At 33.9% G+C, this 22,715-nt stretch overlaps 2 protein-coding genes across 6 annotated transcripts in view; one reads left to right on the top strand and one right to left on the bottom strand.

Annotated features, from left to right (window-relative positions):
• Nucleotides 1–123: 123 nt before the first annotated feature.
• On the top strand, nt 124–22,579 carry LOC121998225. Of its 3 annotated transcripts, none has more exons than XM_042553028.1 (3): nt 124–386; nt 508–747; nt 22,561–22,579. In XM_042553028.1, exons 1-2 carry the CDS (start codon nt 182–184, stop codon nt 735–737), a joined length of 435 nt encoding a protein of 144 aa, XP_042408962.1. In that variant the 5' UTR covers nt 124–181; the 3' UTR covers nt 738–747; nt 22,561–22,579. The 3 variants fall into 3 exon arrangements, with proteins under 3 accessions (XP_042408962.1, XP_042408961.1, XP_042408960.1); XM_042553027.1 differs by lacking the exon at nt 22,561–22,579 and adding an exon at nt 7,420–7,578; XM_042553026.1 differs by lacking the exon at nt 22,561–22,579 and having other exon boundaries at nt 126–386; nt 508–865.
• The window catches only part of LOC121998224 (beta-glucosidase 24-like), a 43,408-nt gene continuing 27,509 nt past the window's right edge, over nt 6,817–22,715 (bottom strand). For 2 of the 3 annotated variants that reach the window (XM_042553022.1, XM_042553023.1), the window contains exons 6-13: nt 18,377–18,464; nt 17,926–18,181; nt 10,905–11,020; nt 10,585–10,802; nt 10,406–10,437; nt 8,087–8,189; nt 7,896–8,004; nt 6,817–7,227 (exon numbers count right to left, since the gene is read on the bottom strand). In XM_042553022.1, coding sequence (XP_042408956.1) covers nt 7,059–7,227; nt 7,896–8,004; nt 8,087–8,189; nt 10,406–10,437; nt 10,585–10,802; nt 10,905–11,020; nt 17,926–18,181; nt 18,377–18,464 — 1,091 coding nt within the window. In that variant the 3' untranslated portion in view covers nt 6,817–7,058. The remainder of the gene's footprint in view (nt 7,228–7,895; nt 8,005–8,086; nt 8,190–10,405; nt 10,438–10,584; nt 10,803–10,904; nt 11,021–17,925; nt 18,182–18,376; nt 18,465–22,715) is intronic. The other variant, XM_042553024.1, reaches the window with a different exon arrangement.

The raw sequence follows: 22,715 nt of genomic DNA on the forward strand, positions 1-22,715 counted from the left end.
AGATGATATATCAAAAGAATTATAATAAATATAATAATACAAAATATAATATATAATCTCAATGATTATAAAGATAATAATAATTATAAAGATAATAAACGGGCCCACCCACTGGATTCCTTATCTCGCCCCGTAGCGCACCCGTTTCCTCGCTTCATCTCGCACATCCCGTTTGATTTCCATGGTTAATTCGCTGCAGCACTGCGGCATCCTTCCCATCCAAATCTCGCCCAAACCGTCCCCCAAATTCGTCAAATCATCTTCCTCAATCCGAAGTGGACCGAACCCCCAGAAGCAGATCAAGAAGCGATGCCTGAGATGCGGCGAACTTTACCACGACAACAATAACTCCCCCACCGCCTGCTCCTTCCACGGCCACACCACAGGTAGGATTCCTGAGACGGCTTAATTATATTGTTATTATTATGCAATCGATGGAGGTGCCTAGCTAATTTTCTAATTTATCAATGGAATGGACTACGCGGTGGGTGTGGGTGTCGGAGGAAGGGGAAAGAGGGTTGCTGTCCATGGCGCCGCCGCACCAGGGCATTGACGGGGAGTGGAGTGATCGCAGCGGGGTAATCGTGTACAGGTGGAACGACAAGGGGGAGAGGCCTAACACCGGCCGCGCCAACTGGAAGAAAAGGTGGACCTGCTGTGCCGAGTACGGGGAGGACGCGCCGCCCTGCCGCCGGGGCCGCCACGTCTCGTACGACGATGGATTTACGCTCTATTGATCCCGTTCGAGTGAGTCAATCGTTATCCCTTCTTAATAAATAATTGTGGCAGATGCAATGGATTAATTAATATTGATATTATAACATTATTATGCATGCTGCTGGCGGAATGTTTTTCATCTTTATTACCTATTTATCCATTTCTTCTATTCCTCTAGTTCATCTATCTGCCAGGAAAATAGAATCCACAAGGGATGAAAATGAATAATTTTATTGGGTACAAATTAAAAAAATATTTTTATTTTTATTATTTGTTAAAAAATATTTTTAGTTGAAAAAAATTAAAGATGCCTCATCCAATTATATTCTCTATTCCAATTATCTCTCTTTATCCTGGGAAATAGCAAGTGCATTTTATCATTCAATAATAAAATACCATCCTCTAATATTATGTTGCTGACTATCAGTTACATATAAAAAAAAAATAGGCTACCTATACAAAATCAAAATAAGAAAGCAACTGTAATATTAAAATAGAAATTTAAATAACAAAACAAGAGAACTAAATAGAAAACTAAATCTTAAGACAATTTTAAATTTCAGTTTTACGATAATAAATATCAATTATTCCGTAATGATTCCCTCTCTTACAACATTAAGTTATTTATGAAAGTGAATTATCATTAGGTAATCATTGTTTCCTCTTGAATGCAACGACCTATTTATCCTAACACAATTTCTATTCTCATAGTAATTGAATCATATTAACCATTTAAGATCTTTGATATTCAATGTTATCCATGAGAGAATTTAAATTACTTTTGTGATTAAAAAATTAAATTTGATTTTATAGATCCGAGATTAATATTCACCTCTCAATTCATCCCTTAATATCTAAGTCACGCGAACATGTAAACGATTGTAGAGCACACTAAACCATGTGGACAATATATTACAAAGGGTAGTGGCCTTGGCCGTATAATGAAGCTCATGGGTAAAGTCAGCCCAAACATTATGTACTATAAATTCAGTGGGATCTCTCCGCTCCCCACCATAAGGTAAATCAAAAACAATATTTGTTAATTTTGAGGAAAAAAAAAGAATATCTTCTTTATTGAAGAATAGACATATTATACAAACTATACAAACTAATATATATATATATATATATATATATATATATATATATATATATATATATATATAAATATGTTAACTATTATATTCAATACTTAGTTACTTACTCTTAAGTTGGAGCATAACTATTATTCATATCCAACTTATTACAAAGATAATCAACCCGAATCTCACTTAAAGTTTTTGTGAAGATGCCCTCTAGTTGTTCTTCAATCTTCACATATCTTGTAGAAATTAAGTTTTGTTGAATTTTCTCATGAATAAAGTGACAATCAATTTCAAAGTGCTTAGTTCGTTCATAAAATACATGATTCAAAGCAATATGAAGAGCAGCTTAGTTATCACATCATAATTTCGTTGGTACTATAATTTTAAGTCCTATTTCAGTCAAAAATTGATATATCCACATTATCTTACACACAGACTGTGCCATAGCCCTGTATTCTGACTTTGCACTAGATGATGACATAGCATTTTACTTCGTACTCTTTCATGAGACTAAATTTCCTCCAATAAAGAAACAATAACCTGAAGTAGATCTCCTATCTATTTTGGAACCTGCCTAATTTGCATCCGAAAAACATTCGATATGAGTGTGCCCATGATTTTTATATACGATACCTCGTCTAGGTGCTCCCTTCAAGTAACACAAAATTTGTTCTGATGTTGCTCAATGATGAATGGTTGGAAATGTCATAAACTGACTGACAATACTAACTAAGTATGCAATATCCAAATGAGTTACGATAAGATAATTCAACTTCTCAACCAACCTTCGATATCTTTTAGTATGTTTAAATAGCTCTCCTTCTCATGTGAGATGCATGTTCTAAGTCATTAGAGCACTACAAGACTTTGCCCCCAATTTTCCTATCTCAGTTAATAAGTCGAGAACATATTTTCTCTGAGATAGGAATATACTTTTTTTACCCCTCATAACCTCAACACCTAAGAAATACTTCAGTACCCCCAAGTCTTTTATATGAAATTGAGTATGAATCAAAGATTTAAGATATGAGATTCCCGTAGTATTACTTCTAGTGATAACAATATCATCCACATACACAACTAATAGAATGATACCAACTACTGACTGCCTATATAGCACACAATAGTCAAGCTTGTTCTTCATCATACCAAATTTTTTAACAACCTGACTAAATTTTCCAAACTAAGCATGAGGACTTTGTTTTACATCATACAAAGCTTTCCGAAGACGACAAACTTTCCCTGACTCCCCTTGAGCAACAAACCCAGGAGGTTGCTCCATATACACCTCCTCCTGAAGATCACCATGAAGAAAAACATTCTTGATATCAAGTTGATGTAATAGTCAATTATGAGCAGCAGCCATTGAAATAAACAATCGAATAGATGACAACTTTGCGACAGGAGAAAAAGTGTTAGAATAATTCACACCATAGGTTTGAGCATAACCTTTAGCAATAAGGCGGGTTTTTAATTTGGCAACCAATCCATCTTGATTCACCTTTACTGTAAATATCCGTTTGCATCCAATAGTCCGTTTCCCAAAAGGTAGATCAACCAAGTCTCAAGTGTCATGGTCATCTAAAGCATTCATCTCTTTTATCATTGCATCTTTCCAACAATGATGAGATATGACATCACGAACATTTTAGGAATAGAGATAGACTCAAGTGAAGCAATAAAAGAATATGAGGAAAATGATATGATGTTATAAGAAACAAAAGGAGAAGTAGAATAAGTACACTGGCGTTTACCTTTACGTAACGTAATAGGAAGATCATTGCTTGGGAGTTGATCTGATGATGAAATGTTGGGATATGTCCGATGCGGTGTGTACTAAAAATATGCTTCGTAAACATGTACAGTGGAAGACTTAATGATAAATAAACTAATTTATTACATCACACACACACACCACTGTTGGCCCAAGTAGGCCGGAAGATGCACTGAGCCCGTTGACTTCCTTCCCGTGCCATCCTTCTCGGCAGTTGCGTCTTCCGCTCGACTTCTTGTGTTCTTAAACTCCTGCACACTTAGACATAAGGATCAAAATATAATAGGACCTAACTTAACTTGGTTGATCACATCAAAACTATCATGAGGTTCCAACAATCTCCCCCTTTTTGATGTGTATCAACCCAAGTTCAAGTTAGGGAAAAACAAACAAATCAAATTACAAGTTGTAATGGAATTGCATGAATAATTTTATAAAACAAGTTAAAATAACATTATAATGTTGTAATTGAGTTAGCAAAATTCAAATTTCAAATTTGAAACATTCTAACTCCCCCTAAACTTACCTTTCCTCCCCCTTTGATCATAAAAAAAAAAATTAGAATATTTTGAAATTAATTTTGAGGGGTGCTTAATAGAATGTTTAACAATTTTTAAAAAAATTCATAAAGTTATACTTTGTATTTTGAAAAAAATAAAAAGAATTAACAAAAATATTTTGTCAATTGTAAAAATTTGACTAATAAAAAAAAATTTCTAACTTGTTAAAAGATTATAATAGTAAATCATTTTAATAGTTAGTTAATTAAATATTTATTTCAATAAAAGACTTTCAGACTGTGACGAGACACTAGGCTTCTTGGATATTGGAGCAACAACCACTTTCTTAGACAAACCCTTTAAAAAAATTAATATTCAATTTCCTTTCTGACATTTTAACCCTTTTAAAATTGAGAGAATATTAGTCTAAGTATGATTTTGGAACTCAATATAAGTTCCTACCTACTGGATTAATTAGAAATTTTAAAGGTACATAATTTTTAGAAATATTCCTAATTTGTCCCTAGTGATGTCTAATATACCAGTTTAGTTTACCATACTTTCTAAATTTTGATTTTTGACAATTATTCAAATTCAAAATGCATGGTCATTGTTCAAACTTTTGATTTGAGTTTTTAACTTATCATTTTTCCTAGGTAGACTGAATGGGCTAACTGTATACTAAATGGTCCGGGTGACCGAGTAGTAAGGTTTGGTCGATCTAATGCTGATGTGCCATAGTTGGTGACTTGTCAAGTGAGATGTCCGGTGTGCCGATGTGGCATTTGCGATGGATGAGAATAAGTCTCAGATGACTGACATGGCAAGGGATAAGGATCATCTGGATCGACGTGGAACTGGATAAGAATCGATTTGTTGATGTGGCACGAGGCTTGGTCAAGGATAAGGGCTGTAGAGCTATAATGTGGTCGATTGACATCAAGATGTTGAGGTGGTAGAAAAGCATTGGTGGGATAGAGGATCGCTAGACCGATCCTATAGACTAGTTAACCGATAGACGGATCTGGCTCAATTATCGAGGAGATCGGTAGACAGATTGAGCTAATCGGTAGACCAATCCAAGACTATCAATGTAGGCTCGACCAGAGGCTTCTACATCAACTCTAATAAGCTCTCCACGCATGCAAACACTCCTCCACAACACCATTGTGCTACTCCAACGACGAGGCTCCACTACGATCCATAACTTATCGATATATTTTTATCAAGTCATTGTCTCGGTGCGCTCTAAATTCTAAGGAATAGTAAATATTGTAAGAAGTGGATCTCTGCCTCTAAATAGTTGTTCGGAAAGAAAGTGAATTGCCCATTGGAAAGCATTCAAAGATCATGAAGATGAATCAAATAAAAATAAATTTATCTTAATCGTGTTTAATTTTTTTATTTTATTCGACTATGTAATAGTTTGAAAAGAGAAAGAAAAAGGTTTTAAAATGAAATGTGTCGTGCGCTATTTCCCCCTCCCTATAGGTCTCCCCTCTGGCGCTCACGTCGATCCTGCAGACAGTCAATCGTATAAAATACAATTCAGCAACGTCAAGGGATTTGAACCTCAGTCTTTCCGGTTATTTCTTTCATTGCATTATACTTTCTTTCTCACACTCTACTACCAGTCAGATACTTCCAACCCCCTTCAACGTGGGTTGATTCACGTAAGCTTGTCCATATCACTAGAGGAAGCTTCAACACATCCACGCAAATTGATAAATCCAGTTAATCTAATTGATTAGTCTTAAAATAACCTGTCCAATTTGATCCTCATAGAAATTTTCTACTAGCCATTAAGATTAATCGAGAAGCGCACGCGGCTGACAATCCAGAAGTCCAACATCCTTCGATTGCATGTCCCATTTAGAAGAAAATTCTCATAAATACGTCATAATTAGAGATCAAACCATAAATCCTTAAGTGATAATTTGAATATTCTATGCCCCATAGCCCCTGGACTGAGGAAGCTTTAACTTAGATGTTTAGCCAGAGGTGAATTTCGAATACATCAGGAATATTATTTTTCTTTTATTTCTCGCTATATTTTAGATAAATTGTTTACTATCTATAATTTAACCTTTAACTTTCAATGATTATATTATAAACTTTGAAACTAATAGTAAATTATTCTAGGGTAATATTCAAAGTGACATTTTGAGGTTTCCATTTTTTTTTCTTTAATTCTTTCATTCTATTATTTCAAATACTTCTTTGTCATAGCACAACCCCAGTTTCCAACTCTAAATATTTCATTTCAACCCAATTTATTCTATCTAATTATGAACCTCCTTTGTAGTTTTTATATTATAATTAATTTTACTCTTCACACTTTGTAAGTGTTGTCAAAATGTGTCTATAGATTCATTATTGTTGTTTGACCTTGCTCTTGCATAAGTAATATCAATTGATCCTCTCCACTGTTAATAGTAATGGTTGATGAACCAATAAAAGTTAGGAAGGTGTGTGCTTGGGGGAGGGAGTTAAAACGTCCAAAATGTAAATATATAGGGCATTTCGACAATACTAAAAATATAGGAATTATTTCAAAAAATTAAGAGTATAGGAGCTAAATTGATTTTTTTTTCTAAAATGAGATATAACAATTCTATGCATATAAAGAGTCTTACATGAACAGACACAGATTAGGAATAATACAATTATCCATATTTGTGTGGTTTTGTATTTTTTATATATGTTGTAAGCTCATTAGATGCTTCTTGCATTTTACTGCTTAAAAAGAATATATATAGATCACATTAATGGCCTTCACGCGACGACCCCATGTCGACAGAAGGAGATTCATCAGAAGCATAGGTGTTAAGTGTATGGTAGGACAAACACAAACAATATATTCCTTGAGACTCAAACCCTGTCCACTACAAACAAACTACTATACATTTATCATCTCTGTCAAGTCCAAGGGTTGCATTTTATTACTAAGCTAGCATACAACTGAGACATAGAGAAAAATAATTAACTGGCGAGGAGTTTCTGAAACCAAAAGGATGAACTCTTGCGAAGTCTCTTCAAGTTGTCATTGTAGTTAACATAGTTGATTCCAAATCGAATAGTGTACCCATCCATCCATTCAAAATTGTCCAACAATGACCATGCAAAATATCCTTTTACATTGACTCCTTCTCTGACAAAAAAAACACAATACAATTTAATTAGTTACCAAATTCCAAATTATGATATGAAGTTGAGTGTGATATATATAACTCTAAAATACATATGATTTATGTTGCTAGTGTGACTTAATTAAATAATACACTTTTCAACATGAGAGGTTATGATGATTTTCTCTCAAATGATTATCTAATATATATCGCAGGGAAGCACCTCCGATCATTGGAGGCGCCTTCCAGGGTGAGAGGCGTCCATGCGCGTTGTGTAGACTAACAATTTACTCTCTCTGTATATATTCTTGTTAATGGTGTAACTCTAAAATACATATGATTTATGTTGCTAGTGTGACTTAAATAATACACTTTTCAACATTGGAGGTCATGCTGATTTTCTCTCAAATGATTATCTATTTGTTTTATTTTTCATAATGATCAAACATATCTTAAAATTTTGCATGTTGATATTGTATTAGTCTATATATTTAATATTTTATACTATTTTCCAATCTAATTATGCAAAGCATGCAGTCATAAGAAAATCATATAAAGAATGTCATTGTGAATTTATTAGTTTTGCAAAAATTTATTTAATTACGAGAAATGTTCAATCACCAAAATATATATATATATATAAACATCAACATCATGTAATTTGATCTCATAAAAAGTTTAGTCTATGTACCTGATAGCTTCTAAGACACATGAAATGTGTCGCCGGTGGAAGTCTACTCTCAAATTGTCCTTTAAAGCTTCTCTAACTGATGATGTAGCATTGTTGATTTCACTGACTCCTGGAAGTTTTGCTAAAGTTTTAAGTAATAGATATATTATTAGCACTTGACTCTTGCTCGATAAAAAATTGTCATATCTTACCATTTTCAGTGACATAGATTAGAGGATTGTTGTATTTAGTCTTTGTGTAGAGTAAGAGATCCTTTATACCTCTTGGATAGATGTACAACCAAGGTGAAGCTGCCTGCAATTGTTTCGAAAATTTTAGTTGCTAGTATGACCTAACAACAAATTTTCAAGTAGAGAAAAAGGTTATTTGAATTATATGACTATTTAAGTTGAACCAAAAAAATTAAGCTCCAATACAATTAATTAAGCTTCGATTACTTAGATAATTTCCAGGAATCAAATTGAAGTTGTGTTGAGTTTGTATAGAGCTCATCACGAAGACAATGTGATTAAAATCATGTGCATTCAATAGGAGATCAATTTAGTTCGTTTTGGCCAAGCTAAAGATGAACCAAACTTCTATGGGAAGATAGACTGGTTTAGTCACATTGGAATAAATTAATAAAAATTTTGAGAAGTTGTAAATTATACATAATATCTCTCCTAGCTCTCTCCCATGTGATTCTCTCTCAGTAGTCACTGCCTAATCCCTTTTCATATGTCATTCCGGACCTACCTTACCTTGTGCGTTGTCACCCCCATTTATTAGTGTCTGTCATTCTAAATTCTAAATCTTAAACCCTAAAATAAATCGTTAGCACCAATCACAGTTCGCTCTGATGTATTTCTCTTATACTATATATTTTTTTATCTTTATCCCTTGTCTTTGTTGTGTTGGTGGCCATTAGTGTTGCAAGTGATAGGATCAAGAACGGCTATTGCCTAATTGACCCACCTCCCTTTCTTCTTTCTTTTTTCCTCCCCTCTTTTGTAGTAGTAGCAGCTAGGTTTGTTATCTCTTCCTTTCTTTCATTTCATTCCTTGTGTTTCCTAGTGGCGAGCCTCTTATGTTGTTTTCCAATCACTACTCTTAATCATTTCTAGTCAAGTATTAATATATAGGAGTAATATTAATGTATTAAGATTAACATGTAAGTTAACTAATGACTTAATCTCATAAGTTATTAATATAAGATATCAAGTTAACATATGAATATATATTAGAGAATATATATATTAAATTGAACCGTCATGAGAATATTTCATAGGTTGTTATACGAGTGTCATAAATATTTTCATAGTTATTATTAGTATAAACAATCCTTTGACCTGAAGTCACTATAGTTCCTTACAGAAGGAGTTGCGTACTTTAGTATCAACAAATGTTACCTGTAACAAGGTTGATTATAAAGTTGTTCATTGGGTATACAATAAATTATGTAAAGAGATATGAATGATGTAGATGGAATTTGTCCCTTCCATATAATAGAAGTAATATCTGTGAATCCCTTGATTAAGTAGGACTACTAAAATACATGGTCATGTTTAAATAAATCAGTATGAGATATTGAACTTATTTAGTTAAGTCTACTTAGAGATCAAGAAACACATTCATTGATGAGAATATGATAAGATCTATGTCTCATAAATCAATATAGATATCATGAACAACAACACTAAGTTATATAATATAGTCATAGACGGATTAGGTCGAATCTACGACATTCTTGTCACTTGGTAGCTATGATGTATTACTAAATGTCACTCATCGCTTGTGTCTTTATCTCGTGATTTTAGAGTTACTGTCAATGTTAGGAGAACCTATTGAGTTACACATAAATAACACATCATTTTAGGAGTTTTATTTTAGTATTAAAGTGGCCATAAGTTTTAAGTTTGAAATTTATTTCGGATTAGTTAGGTTAATGGGATAATCTAATTGAATCTTACTCGATTACTGTGTTAATCTAATAGGATCTTAAATTTGTTGGATTATGATTAATCTAATATTTATTTAGATTTTTTCAAACAAACTCAAACCAAATATGCATGGAAAAATAAAAGAAAAGAAAAAAAATGTATTATTTTAGATGAGACTTGGAGATTGAGTTTATTTTTTTGGAACACGATGTTATCTGATAAACTTCTGTCAACCCAAAAAGTTAGGGTTCAGTCTAAACTTTTAAATAGTAGCTAGTAGTATGGCGTGGGTCTTGTGATTCTCCAATCATGCTCGTGAGACGGGTTGTGCTTGTGTGGATATCATAGAGGCGAGAACATATTGATCGTGCTTGGATCAACTTCACTCTCTAGAACCGCAAAATGTTTTGTGCATCAAGAGGTAATATTCTTATCCAAACGAGTAATGCGAATTCGTTCAGATCTTCCTTTTCCACTGCGAACATGTTTAATTTTGAACAGAACCCAACAGAAAGAATAAGACAACATATTTCAATTGAAGAAATACATCACAAAATGTGGAGGCACAAAACATTATAAATGCATACTGACCTTTGGTCCAATTGCGATTCCATTCCTCAACACTATTTCACATAAGTAAATATTAGCGCTTTGAATTAACTATGTATAAAATTAATATTTTGAAGTAATAGTCAGGAAATTAAATACACACATAGGTCATATCTGATGTTAAACATGCATTGTCACGGAAATATATAGCAATAAGCTACCTGTTGAATTGGTCCATGAATCGGTGTTGTAGCTCTTGTGAACATTATGGTACCTAGGAAGCTCATAGATGTATCTTGCTGTGTAATAATTAACCCCTATGAAATCATAGGATCCCTTGACCATTTTTGATTGCTTCTTGGTGAATTTAGGTAGTCGATTTCCAACATTCACTCTCATGCTCAATGGATAATCACCTTTTGTCAATGGATCCATGAACCTTTACATTGGAACAGAAAAAAGAAGAAACAAACTAAAATATACAATAAGAAAATGCATAGTTAACTTATTATGGGATTTGAAGAAGCGTATGGAACCTCACCATCCATACATGAAATCTAAAGCTCTGTCAGTTGCCTCTCTATTGGACTTTGAGTTGGAGTATGGGATCATCCAATTCGATACCAATGTTATGCCTATTTTCCCCATCTGAAATGGCTACATAAATACAAAATCAAATGAATATTTAAGTTTCATTTTTCACTCAATGTCATAAAATTGTTATCCAAAAGTAGATAAAAAATGTTATATCATGAAAACAAAAGGCTAACATTTATGACTAATTTCATTCATCTTTCTAATTAATTTAAGGTAGTGAGTATGTGGGGATAATCTGGTTAAATATCAGAATGATTGATAGTGTTTAAGCATTACTTTTAGTTTTAAGGATAATCAAATTTGAGTCGAGCAAGTTTGATTTTAAAGATAATGATAATCTTGGTGGATGGAGTTGGGTTTAGATTGGTCTTTAATAAAAATAAGTGTATACATGGTTATATTGTGTGATAGCCAAAGTGTAAATAAAGTGCAAAAATGAAAATATCAAACGATAATAACAATGGGTTTAATGTGATTCAAAGACCTTCTACTCCATTATCTTTGTTGAGTTGTTAAATGCCCTTGGGGTTATGGTGTCTCCCAAGCACTCACGGTTTGATTCTCAGCTACGTTGTATTTGCAGTGATTTTTCCTCCAAATGAGACTTGTAACTAAGAGATACTGAGCTCTAGGCCGCTCGCCATAAGTACTTCTATATTTATCCTAGTGGTCGGTGAGAAATTTTTTTAGGATTGAACTAGTCATTCTAGATTTGACATTATTCAGCTTGATTAATTATTTTTTTTATTTGTTAAGTTGGTAAATAGGTTTAGAGCATCCGTAATGCTTTTAACGTACAAATGTGTTGATACGTTATATATATATATATATATATATATATATATATATATATATATATATATATATATACAAGATTGATATGCTGCGCGCCTGTCCAGTGCGCGACTGTGCACGACTTGCCTTCCTGAACCTCCTGATCGGTCTCTGGACCGATCAAGGAACCTCCTGATCGGTCCAGAGACCGATCAGGGAACCGATCATTTTCTGATCGGTCTACAGACCGATCAGGAGGTTCCCTGATCGGACTGGTGACCGATCAGGAAGGTAAGTCGCGCACAATCACGTACTTTGCAGGCGCGCAGCATATCAATCCTCTATATATATATATATATATATATATAATCCTTAGCATTTGAATGCATTAATGCTACGGTACCAAAAAAAATATCCATCTCAGTATTAATGCCTCACACATTAACGGCATTTTGGAAGCCCTTAGCGGTGAACCCACGAAGCGAGGTTTAATTTTCCTACGGTGTCAAATTTCTCCTGAATGTGGCCATCAAGTCCAGATCTGCTTGCACTTCCCTAGTTTACCAGGAGATGTATGGAGAGTGGAGCCGAACAGTACACCAGTCGAATAATGATGCATATTTTATTTTTGTTGCTTTAGCGCAACAATTCCAAAATAAAATCCACTAAAATGATTCCATTTAACCCACTTTTTATAATGGTTTGACAAATCTAGAATCCTAGATCTACTCTACTACAATATTATATATAACAACCCTATCTTTCAAAAGATAAAAAATAAAAAACACTTGAAAATTCTATGTCCCATTAGATGCTATTGATTTTAAGGCGAGGAAAATGTTGGCAACCAAGTGAGAAAACAAGCCTTTAGATTGTTAGTGAATCTTTTTCTAACACGAAAAGTTGATTTACACTTAGACCTTGAACACTAAACTTTAAACTCTAAGTCCTAAAATTATAAACCTTACACTTAGAAAAAAGATAGATCTACTATCTTAGTGGTTCTCTTAGTACTGACCAACCCTACACTTAGAAGATCGTATTAGATTGTGTCAACGGACATACGTCATCGTCTATACATGCATCGAATATTAGAGTTCCAAGTTCATTTATGTCTTTTCATCGATGCTTCATAACCCAATTAGATCAACTCTGACATAGAAGATAGCTATCACTTCCATAAATTCGTGCACAAATATAAGAAGTGGTCTTCTAAATCCTGTTAATTCCATAGAATGTTAGTAGATAGGCAATCAAACTCGGCGTTTGGAAAAAAATGACATGGCCATAAATTCTTATTAATTTAAAACCTCTCAAAAACAATTAAACAGATGTTTAAATATTCAAACCCTAAATATCTAAAAGATTAAAATACCCTCAAAAACCAAACTAGGCAAAATAATAAACGCATCATTCTCCTTATGATGCAGAAAATTCATCATTGAATTGCTGGTTACTATGAAAATGTGATTTGTCGACTAGGGAGGTACAACCCGAGGACGATGATTGTGAATGATGATGCTCCACTTGATTTGTAGGCTAGTTGTGTGGAATGCGAGCAAAAACCTTTGAAATCATCCTTGTCTCTATAGTAGAACCCAATAGCCAATGATGGGTCGATTGTGTCTAGAGGTAGGTGTTACATTGTGATGGGGTTGATTTTTTTTTTTTTTTTTTTTGACCGAGGACCAAAGGAATAGAAGTAGTGCCTAAACTTGTCACCCCTTGCTAAAATCATGACAAATCTAGCAGCAACCTCAATATAGACAACTAGAGCTCCACCTCATTTTCCATCTTTATCACCTGAAATAATATATAGAATCATAGGGAACCTTTGCTTGAGTTTTTCATGATCATCTTGTTTGTTGCTAGTGTCAACACCATAAATTTGATTCTTTTGACATATTGTTTCAGTAAGATCTTCCAGGACTGGCAAATGGCACATCATGAATAATTTTCTCTAAAGTATAATCATGAGGTACCATATCCATGATATCTTTTGATAGTTCTTGTAGATTCTAAGAGCATGGATCTTCATTTCATCAATTAAACATGACATAAGAAAATAAATATATAAACAAATATGATAGGGAACCTGATTGAAATGTCATCCTTGTCTTTAGCGTCGTCTAAAAATAATCCCTATGGAAGAAGATGCAGTGGAAAGAAAAAGAAGATCTTCCAAGGGGCTTAACGGCGACAGCGCCAAAAAGATTTAGGTCAATGGAGAACCAAAAGCTCTGTTAAGATGATGCCCTAAGCCCTTGGGGACCAACTCTATATATAGTGGACATCTATTATCAACCCATAGATAATAATAGATACAGGACTATAATTAAGTCTATATATATATATACTAAATATCTATTATCAACATATAGATGATAATAAATACGGTACTATAGGTTCTATACATATGAGATCCACATTCAATTACCCGAAATCTACTAGACATAAGTTAGATCACTTTAAAATGTTCGAATCATATTCAGATATACAACTTACAAATAAACTCATCTAGTAGGAATAATTATATCCAACATCTTCGACATCAACTTCAACATATTTGTTTCCAAATTTTTCAATGGCTCTGCTAAGCTTTTCTTTTAAATCTGAACCTTCTTACTAGGTTCTCCAATTTCTTTACAAGGATGCTAAAGATCTAAAGCAGAAGCAAAATCAGGACTTGGACTCACACTACCCAAGTTTTCAGTTGCAACAATTCTTCCACAGTTATCTGTTTTCTTTCTAGCCTGCAAGATATCATCTAACGACATTGAATTATAACCATTAGGCCTGGAGCCTTTGGGGCCTTCATGCTGCATACTATAAAATAAATTAGCAACCTCTACTTTTCTCAAAGACATTGCTTCAGCAGACTTGCCATTCCGACGCCAGACACGTCCCCCATCATTTCGGACATGAATGGCCCATCCCCATGCTGCTTCTACTGCCCTCACCATGTTCATCGACAACTTCTATTCATCATCTTCGAAAATTAGATCATCGAATGTTTCAATTTTATCATTTACATCTTCTTTATAATTAAAAACTCTTTCCTCCTCATCAAGAACATCCTCTTTCTCTTCCGAGTTTTATCTTGCATTGGATCGGATTTTTTCTATTTTAGTTTTCAAACATTGTCGTCATCCTTTCAACAAGCTGATCCACAACCCCTTCCATCTGTTTCATCTATTTATCAATAATTTGAACTGGTTGCTCCATATATCATAATCAAAAGTGTAGTCAATGCGTTGTTGTCTTCTCGATGACATGATTCCACAAGATCAACTCGGTTCTAATACTTACTGAAGCAACAGATAACTATCAATTTTATTGATTCATGCACGAATATTAGAAATGATCTTCTAAACCCTATTGATTTTACAAAATGCTAGGAGATAGACAATCAAATTAGATGTTTGGAAAGAAGCGCTGTAAATTCTTATTAATTAAAAATCTCTCAAAAACAATTAAATAGGTGTTAAATATTCAAACCCTAAATATGTAAAAGACTAAAATACCCTAAAAAAATCTAACTCAGCAAAATAATAAAAAAAGAACTGAAATTACTCTTTAATTCCAGCATCAAACTCTATGCCCTGAAATTAATTTGAGCAAAAAAATTCACATTGCAGGAATTAATTGATAATTCCTCAGATCAATTTCCATCTCTAAGTTTAATTAGAAGAATTCATCATTATTTTTTCTAAATTATTTTTTTATTAATCAAAGTAATTAAGATATTTAATTATTTGAATAATAGTCCAATCATGGATTGAAATACTAAGCTTTTTAGCTTGAAAAGAGTGGTATTTACCGTTCCAAACACCTGTACCTTAGTGACACTATGACCACAAAACCATTGAGAACTCGTGAGGTCACCGCAAGGTCGTGTAGTGTGTCGCACCCCTGTGGCGGCCCTCTGCCGAGGCTCGGAGGGTGGACGACTCCACACCAGTTGTTGTGGGGTTGTGATTTTTTTACTTTTAAAATATATTTTTATTATTAATAATGATAAATATATAATAATTATAAATATAATATAATATTAATAATAGTTGATCATGTCCGAAATTGGTGAAGGCGGTGAGCTGGGGACGCGACTCTGCTATTCACTGGATGAAGACTCCGTGTTCTCCTACAACACAGCGAGCGTTAGTGTTGCATCAAGAAAGGGTTCCCGGTGTTGGCCCTCCGACGTTCATATCAGTGATCCGGTTAAGTGAAATGTAATATCGCATACCTCCGCCTATAGATAAGAACCCTTTTATAGTGTTACTTTTGCATTGTGCACGTATCTCAAAACATTAACACATTTCCTGAGGCTTCCTAAGAAAGGACAAGTCATAAAGTACTCCTGCACCTTTCCTTAAATGAGCGTGCAAATCTTTGTGATTTGACAGACTTGAAGCTTCTAAAAGACGATTTGTCTGCAGGATATTTTCTGTCCTTTTCGGCACAAAGTTTCAAAAAAGTATGATATGACATGTATGTGGGTTCCGCTGTAGGCCAACAAGCCGCCACTCGACCGGGATATCACCCACTTGGCCTTACAGAATGCAGTCGATAATTCGTTCTTTATTTAACCCTTATTTTGCCGAGGATGCGCAGTATGTCTGATCGGTCCCTAGGTTCGATCAACTCATAAGTTTGATCGGCTAGGATGGTGGACCAAATAAAGTACTACTTAGCTCAAATTTCATCTGTGAGTTGCGAAGGACGACCGCTCGGGTGGTTTGGTCGGCCCTTCACACCCGATCGATGTTGCGAGGCCTGCTGCAAGTCCCGCTTGGCTAACCTTGCCTAGTCAGCAGTTTCAAGTCCGTCCGATCATGCTACTTTGGCCATTTGACTTTGATCTCCATGTCAGTCGGTCCTCCGTGCTTTGACCTACTTCTTGAGCGGCCTATCCTTATGACCATATCAATAGTTATAAGATATTAATAATTTTTAACTTTTTGAAATAATTTATAAATTAATAAAATATTTTCAAATATTTTATTTTTTAATAAATATTAAAAATTGAATATGAATTTAAAATAATTTAATAATTTTAAAATATTTTTATAAATTATATTTTTTAATAAATATTAAAAATTGAATATGAATTTAAAATAATTTAATAATTCTTTAAAATATAATTCTTAAACCTTTCAAATAATTTTTTAAAATAAAAATTTACAAATACATTCAAAAAATAATTTAAATATTTAATAAATATTATAATTATCTTCAAACATTTTAAATAATTTTATAAATTTATATTTAATTTTGAGTTTTAAAATTATTTACTTTTAAAAATAAATTTTATAAAAAATTGATAAATATTATCTTATGAGAAAATATTGAAATATGAACTCAACATCTCAAAATATAATATTAATAGTGAACATATTTAATAATTAAATATTATTAAAATTAATTTTGATTAATATATACTCATATTTGAAAATTAAAAAGAAATCAAAATTATATTGGCATAATACTATGCGATACTAAAACCATATCGTTCTGATCCAAAATCAAAACTCAAACACGGATCGAAATTTTAAATCATGAATCCAATATAATAATTATCTATTAGTTTTCATCATCTATTCCACCTACCTAATGCTAGGAGAATCAACTTTACATGTGAGACTCTAGACATAGTGGTAATATGATTAAGAGATCAAATCATTTGATCCCACATGGAGACCATATATTTAGACACACTAGATTTAGTTGACCTCTAGCAAAGCATCTAGCCCACACATTATGTTAGAAATAGTAGGTTCCATAAATGCCTTTTCATAATGTGCCTACCATGAAATACAATTTTCTTATTACTCTTATATAATGATTAGACATTGAGACTTGGATTAATGTATGTTCAAATAGAGTAAGAATGCTCAATCAATCAACTAGAACTTATTTTAGTATGCTAGAGATGCATGTTTGTAAACTAGCTGTTAGAGCCCTTTCTATATATTCTCTGGGTTTGTTTGTCTTGATATAGGTTTCTGAATATCTCTTATGAAATTTTTGTGATCCAATGCTTGTCTATGGGTTTGTGAAGATTATTTCAACTAGTTTTTGGCATTATATAGTCTTCTTTTATTTAACTTAAATTATGGGTTACTAATCCACATAGAGGCAACAAAGAATTGGAAGATAACAATAAATTGTTTGCAAGGTTGGCTTCTTACCTGATATTTTCTCTTGTAAACCAACACCGCGGCTGCATGGGCTAACAACTGATGATGTGCCACAATGTACGGCTCCTTACTAGAGTCACCATTGCTGCATCGTTGTTCCTCCCAGTTAGAGCACCTTCCTGGAGCTAAAAACCCTAAACCATATCCCCCAATGCTATAGCTCCATGGCTCATTGAAGGTGATCCAATGCTTTACTCGATCCCCAAAATTTCTAAAGCAAGTTTCTGCATAGTTTCTGAAGTCATCCCTGTAAAATCCAGCCATTTCGCAAACATTTATTAAAATCTTAAAACTGAGCCATTTGTTTCATCAGGAGATGCACATATAAATCTTTGAGACCATTAATCAAAATTGACAAAAAAAAAAAAAGGGAAAAATCAAAGATACAGCAAGATTGACTAAAATTGTATTTTCGAAGTTAGTCTATATAAAAGAAACTGACACAATATGGGAACTCAGGAAACCTCCATATTGATCTTCCAAAAATTGGGGAGAGTCCCAGTGGAATAATGTCACAAAGGGCTTCAACCCTGCACAATTAACATAGATATAGCTGAGATGATAATAGAGAGAAAAATTACATTCTTAATGAACCATTGAATTCAAGGTGTGGCATTTATTTATCCCTGGTGATTATCCATTCTATTTTTAATTTTAATGTTGTCAAAATCCATTGGAATTTTATTTAGAGCATGTAAACCAGAACGGATCATCAATTTTAAAATCTCACAAATTACAGCCATTGAAAATGCCCAAATACTGTCTTTTCCTTTTTATGGATCAAAATATTCTCCATTGCCAATCAAATTATTTATCAAATTACACTTCATATCAAGCTCCACTTTTAAGTCATATAACTTATTTCACAAATATTCTGGTATTATTCTAGATATTAAGGGCCGTTCTTTATCAGTTAACCATAATAACTGTGATTTTTCTTTATTGCCAAATTGGATGGGCAAAAAGAAAATCTCCACGGAAAATTTTATCAAGGCTCAACTTCCTCTATAGGGGTCCTCTTTCTAAATGGTTTGACAAACTACTTATTGAAACAAGTTAATAGATTAAAATAATTTAATTTTCTTTTAAAGAAACAAACAAATACCTATTCCATTAAAGGTTATATGTTTTAAAAATATAAGGAAAAATACGTTATTACACGCATCAATTTATTTGTAATACCTATTCCATTTAGTTATATTGAAATTACAACAGTAGTAAGAGAGATACATGAAAGCCTCTTAAAGATCTAGTGTTTTTTTTAGTTTGCACAAGGTATAATTGTTATCTTCCAAGATCTAGTGTATGATATAATGGTACATGTGATACTAATTTTAAATCAATTTGATTTTCTATAATGTCACAATTCAATTAATTATAATGTCTCAGTGTGATTTTAGTTAGTGTAACTCAATTGTGGTAAATGTCATGATTTAGTTGATGGTCATAATTTGGTTGATGAGGTGGAAATTTGTTGCTAGGTCAGATGCTAAGGTTGAGGTGATGACTATGTTAGTGTTAGCATTGAGAGCTAATCATGAGTTGATTAACTTAGGACATAATGTATCATATTTATAATATGCAATGTTTTGTTTGCTATTTACTTTATGTTTGTGCTAGCTGAGTAAATATAATACCTAGAATAATATGTTCTAGTTTACAACATATCAATTGATTGAATTGTGTGATATATATATATATATATATATATATATAAAGCTTCAAACTATCATATAGGTCAATTGATGACTTATTCTCATAAGTCATGAATATAAGATACAAGTTAACACATAGATATATATATTAAAGAATCTATACTGAATTGACTTGCCATGAGAAGTTTCATGGATTGTTATATAAGTATCATAAATATTCTCATAATGACTATTAGTATAAATAGTCTTTAGATCTGAAGTCATTACGGTTTTCTACCTAAGGAGTTATGTACTTTGGCATCGACAAATGTTACTTGTAATAAGGTGTACTATAAAGTTGTTCATTAAGTATGCAATGAGCTATGCAGAGGGATGTAAGTGATGTAGATGAGATTTGTTCCTTCCATATAATAGAAGAGATATCTATAGGCCCTTTGATTGAGTAAGACTACTGAAATGTATGACCATGCTCAAATAAGTCAATATGAGATATTAAACTTATTTGGTTAAATGAGTCTACTTAAAGATCAAAAAACACATAAATTAATGAGAGAATGACATTATCTATACCTCATGAATCAATCTAGATATCAAGAACAACAGGAATGAATTTTATAATATCATGGTCATAGATAGGTTAGTTCGGATCTTGACATTATCCTTACTTGGGTGACAATGATGCTTATATTACTAGATGTCACTCATTGTTGATTTAGAGATTGATTTATTTTATGATTTCAAACCTTAAGCTTATTGAATTAATAAATTAATCTAATTGAGTTTTGGACTTGTTGGATTAATTGGTTAATCCATTTAAGCCCAACCCAACAAGAAAGCCCACTACAAGAAAACCTAATGGTTAGGTTTTCTTTTTTACATCGCTAACAAGACTCCAACTTCTGGAGAAGGTAAAGGGTTTAAAACTCTCCAACTTCTGGAGAAGATAAAGAGTTTAAGACTCTTCAACTTCATGAGAAGGTGAAAAAGCTTTAAGACTCTTTAACTCCATGAGAAGGTTATAAGACTTTGTAATTCTATGAGAAGGTGAAAAAGACTTTAAGACTTTTTTACTCCATGAGAAGGTGAAAGGGCATTAGCTTATTTAACTTCATGAGAAGGAAAAAGTTTAAGCTTGGTTGAGAATAAGAGGGCCCTTTTCTCCTTTTTCGAGTGAAAGGGTGTGTGATTCACACTTTCTAACTTGTTGACAAGAGAGTTTACGAGAGTCTCCAAATTCTGAGTTCATGGGATGAACAAAGAATATGCTCGTGTGGATATTGTAGAGGCGCGAACATTCTGATCACGCTGAGATTGCTCGGACTAGAAGTCTTCTGAGGGTTGTTCATGCTATTGGTGATCTTGTGGATGACTAGAAGGGGAATTGAATATCTTGGACACCCCCAAGTCGATTACTTTTCTACAAGGTTAGTGCACAAGCGGAAATACAAACTAAATCAATAAAAGCAATAAGTAAAGAACATAAAACCGCTAACACGTTCGATGTAACATAGTTCGGAGATTGCTTGCTCCTACTCCACTGCTTGTCCTTGAGGTGGACGATCCCTTAATCCTTTGGTGGATTAGTCCCCAACAATCTCCCGCTAGAGCTTTCTCCTTATCGGTGGAGCAAACCTCTCACAAGGGACTCTTTTTCTTTACAAGATTGAGAATAAGAATTGGAATAAGAGTGTTAGGCTTTGGAAGCTTGAATGTAAAATACCGTAAATAGGCGAATATTAATAAGGGATTTTTCCGGAATTTTTGGAAAATTTTCGGGAATTTTTCGGAGCTCGTACGGACTAGTTGACGGGGATAAAAACGGGGCCCGGAAAAGCCTGTTTAGGCTACTCCATTTAAGTGAGGAAAAGTTGATTTTCCTTTTCCTTTTTAAATTCTTTTTCTTTCTCTTTCTCACCGAAAACCCGCGCGCCCCTCTTCCTTCCCCGTTGCGACCTTGCCCTAACAGCATGACCGCACGCGCCGCGGCGGTTCCTTCTCCCTGAGCATACCAGTTCCCCTCGGCACTTCTTCTTTTCTTCTCATTCTTCCTCTCCGAGTCGATTTCTCTCCTTCTCCCGACGCCGAGCAGCGCCGAGCCCTAAGTGCCGACGCCACCGACGCCCTCTGCGACCCCCCTTCTCTTCCTCCTCGCCTAGCGAAGGCGCCGCTCGCCAGACACTCCTCACCTTGCCCTAGATCGGCTTCTGCACCATACTGCCGACATCACAGGCGAGGTCCCTTCTTCTTCTTCTTCCCTGTCTCGTCGTGGAGGTCCCAGTGCCGCGACTTCCTTTGTCTTAGCTCCGGCTGACCGACGGCTTCTCCTCCCTTCCTCTGGTCCGACGAGACACAGCCGACCTTCCTTCTGCCGCAGCCGCCACAGGGACCAGTGCCGCCACCTGGTGTTAGATCTTTTCCTTTGTTTCGGCCAGGAGTTTCCAGACAAGTTGTACTGGCCAAACAAGCTTGATTCGGCTAGAAGAAGAGTATCGATTTGGAGGGTAAGTAGTTGGTTTAGAGGATTATACATTAGTAATTTAATCTAATGTTTAGCAGTGAAGTTTTCCAGTGGATATAGTGTGCTGTTGGTTGTTCTTGGATCCGACAACAGTGGTGATTTTCAATCACTAATTCCAGCAGCTTCTTATTCTAGAACAAAGTTGTGATTTAAGGTAAGCTAGAGATTAACATGTATTTTATTGATGGTTTTGAATGGTATCATTAGCTGGTTATGAGAATTATGAGAAAATTGGAATTTTAAAGGTAATGTGTTGAGGTAAGGAATAGAGGACTTTTCCAGTTGTAGTAGCGTACACAGGAATTTGATATATTTTGTAGTTGGACGATCATGTGTATGTTGATTAGGTTTATGTGTTTTTGAAATTAGGGTTTTACCCTAATTTAGGGTTAAAGAATTGATTTAGCTATTTATATAAATTTAGCTAAATAATTGTATATCTATTGAATACAGGACTTTGACGCGAGACGGGTATCTCGGAGTCAGATTGGACCTTTCTATTTTTGGAGGCGGGTACTTTTGACTTTTTGTCTTTGATATGCTTAGTAATGAAATTAACATGTTGCATTAATTGTGTTTCTTATCTGTTTCGGTTAATCACTACCCAA

The sequence above is a fragment of the Zingiber officinale genome, chromosome 6A, assembly GCF_018446385.1.
Source record: "Zingiber officinale cultivar Zhangliang chromosome 6A, Zo_v1.1, whole genome shotgun sequence".
Lineage (NCBI taxonomy): Eukaryota > Viridiplantae > Streptophyta > Magnoliopsida > Zingiberales > Zingiberaceae > Zingiber > Zingiber officinale.

Bases quoted from the DNA above. Each gene is read 5' to 3' on its own strand.
- LOC121998225 (XM_042553028.1), top strand. From the start codon at position 182: ATGGTTAATTCGCTGCAGCACTGCGGCATCCTTCCCATCCAAATCTCG. The intron at 387-507 runs GTAGGATTCCTG...TGTCGGAGGAAG, and splicing joins CTTCCACGGCCACACCACAG to GGGAAAGAGGGTTGCTGTCC.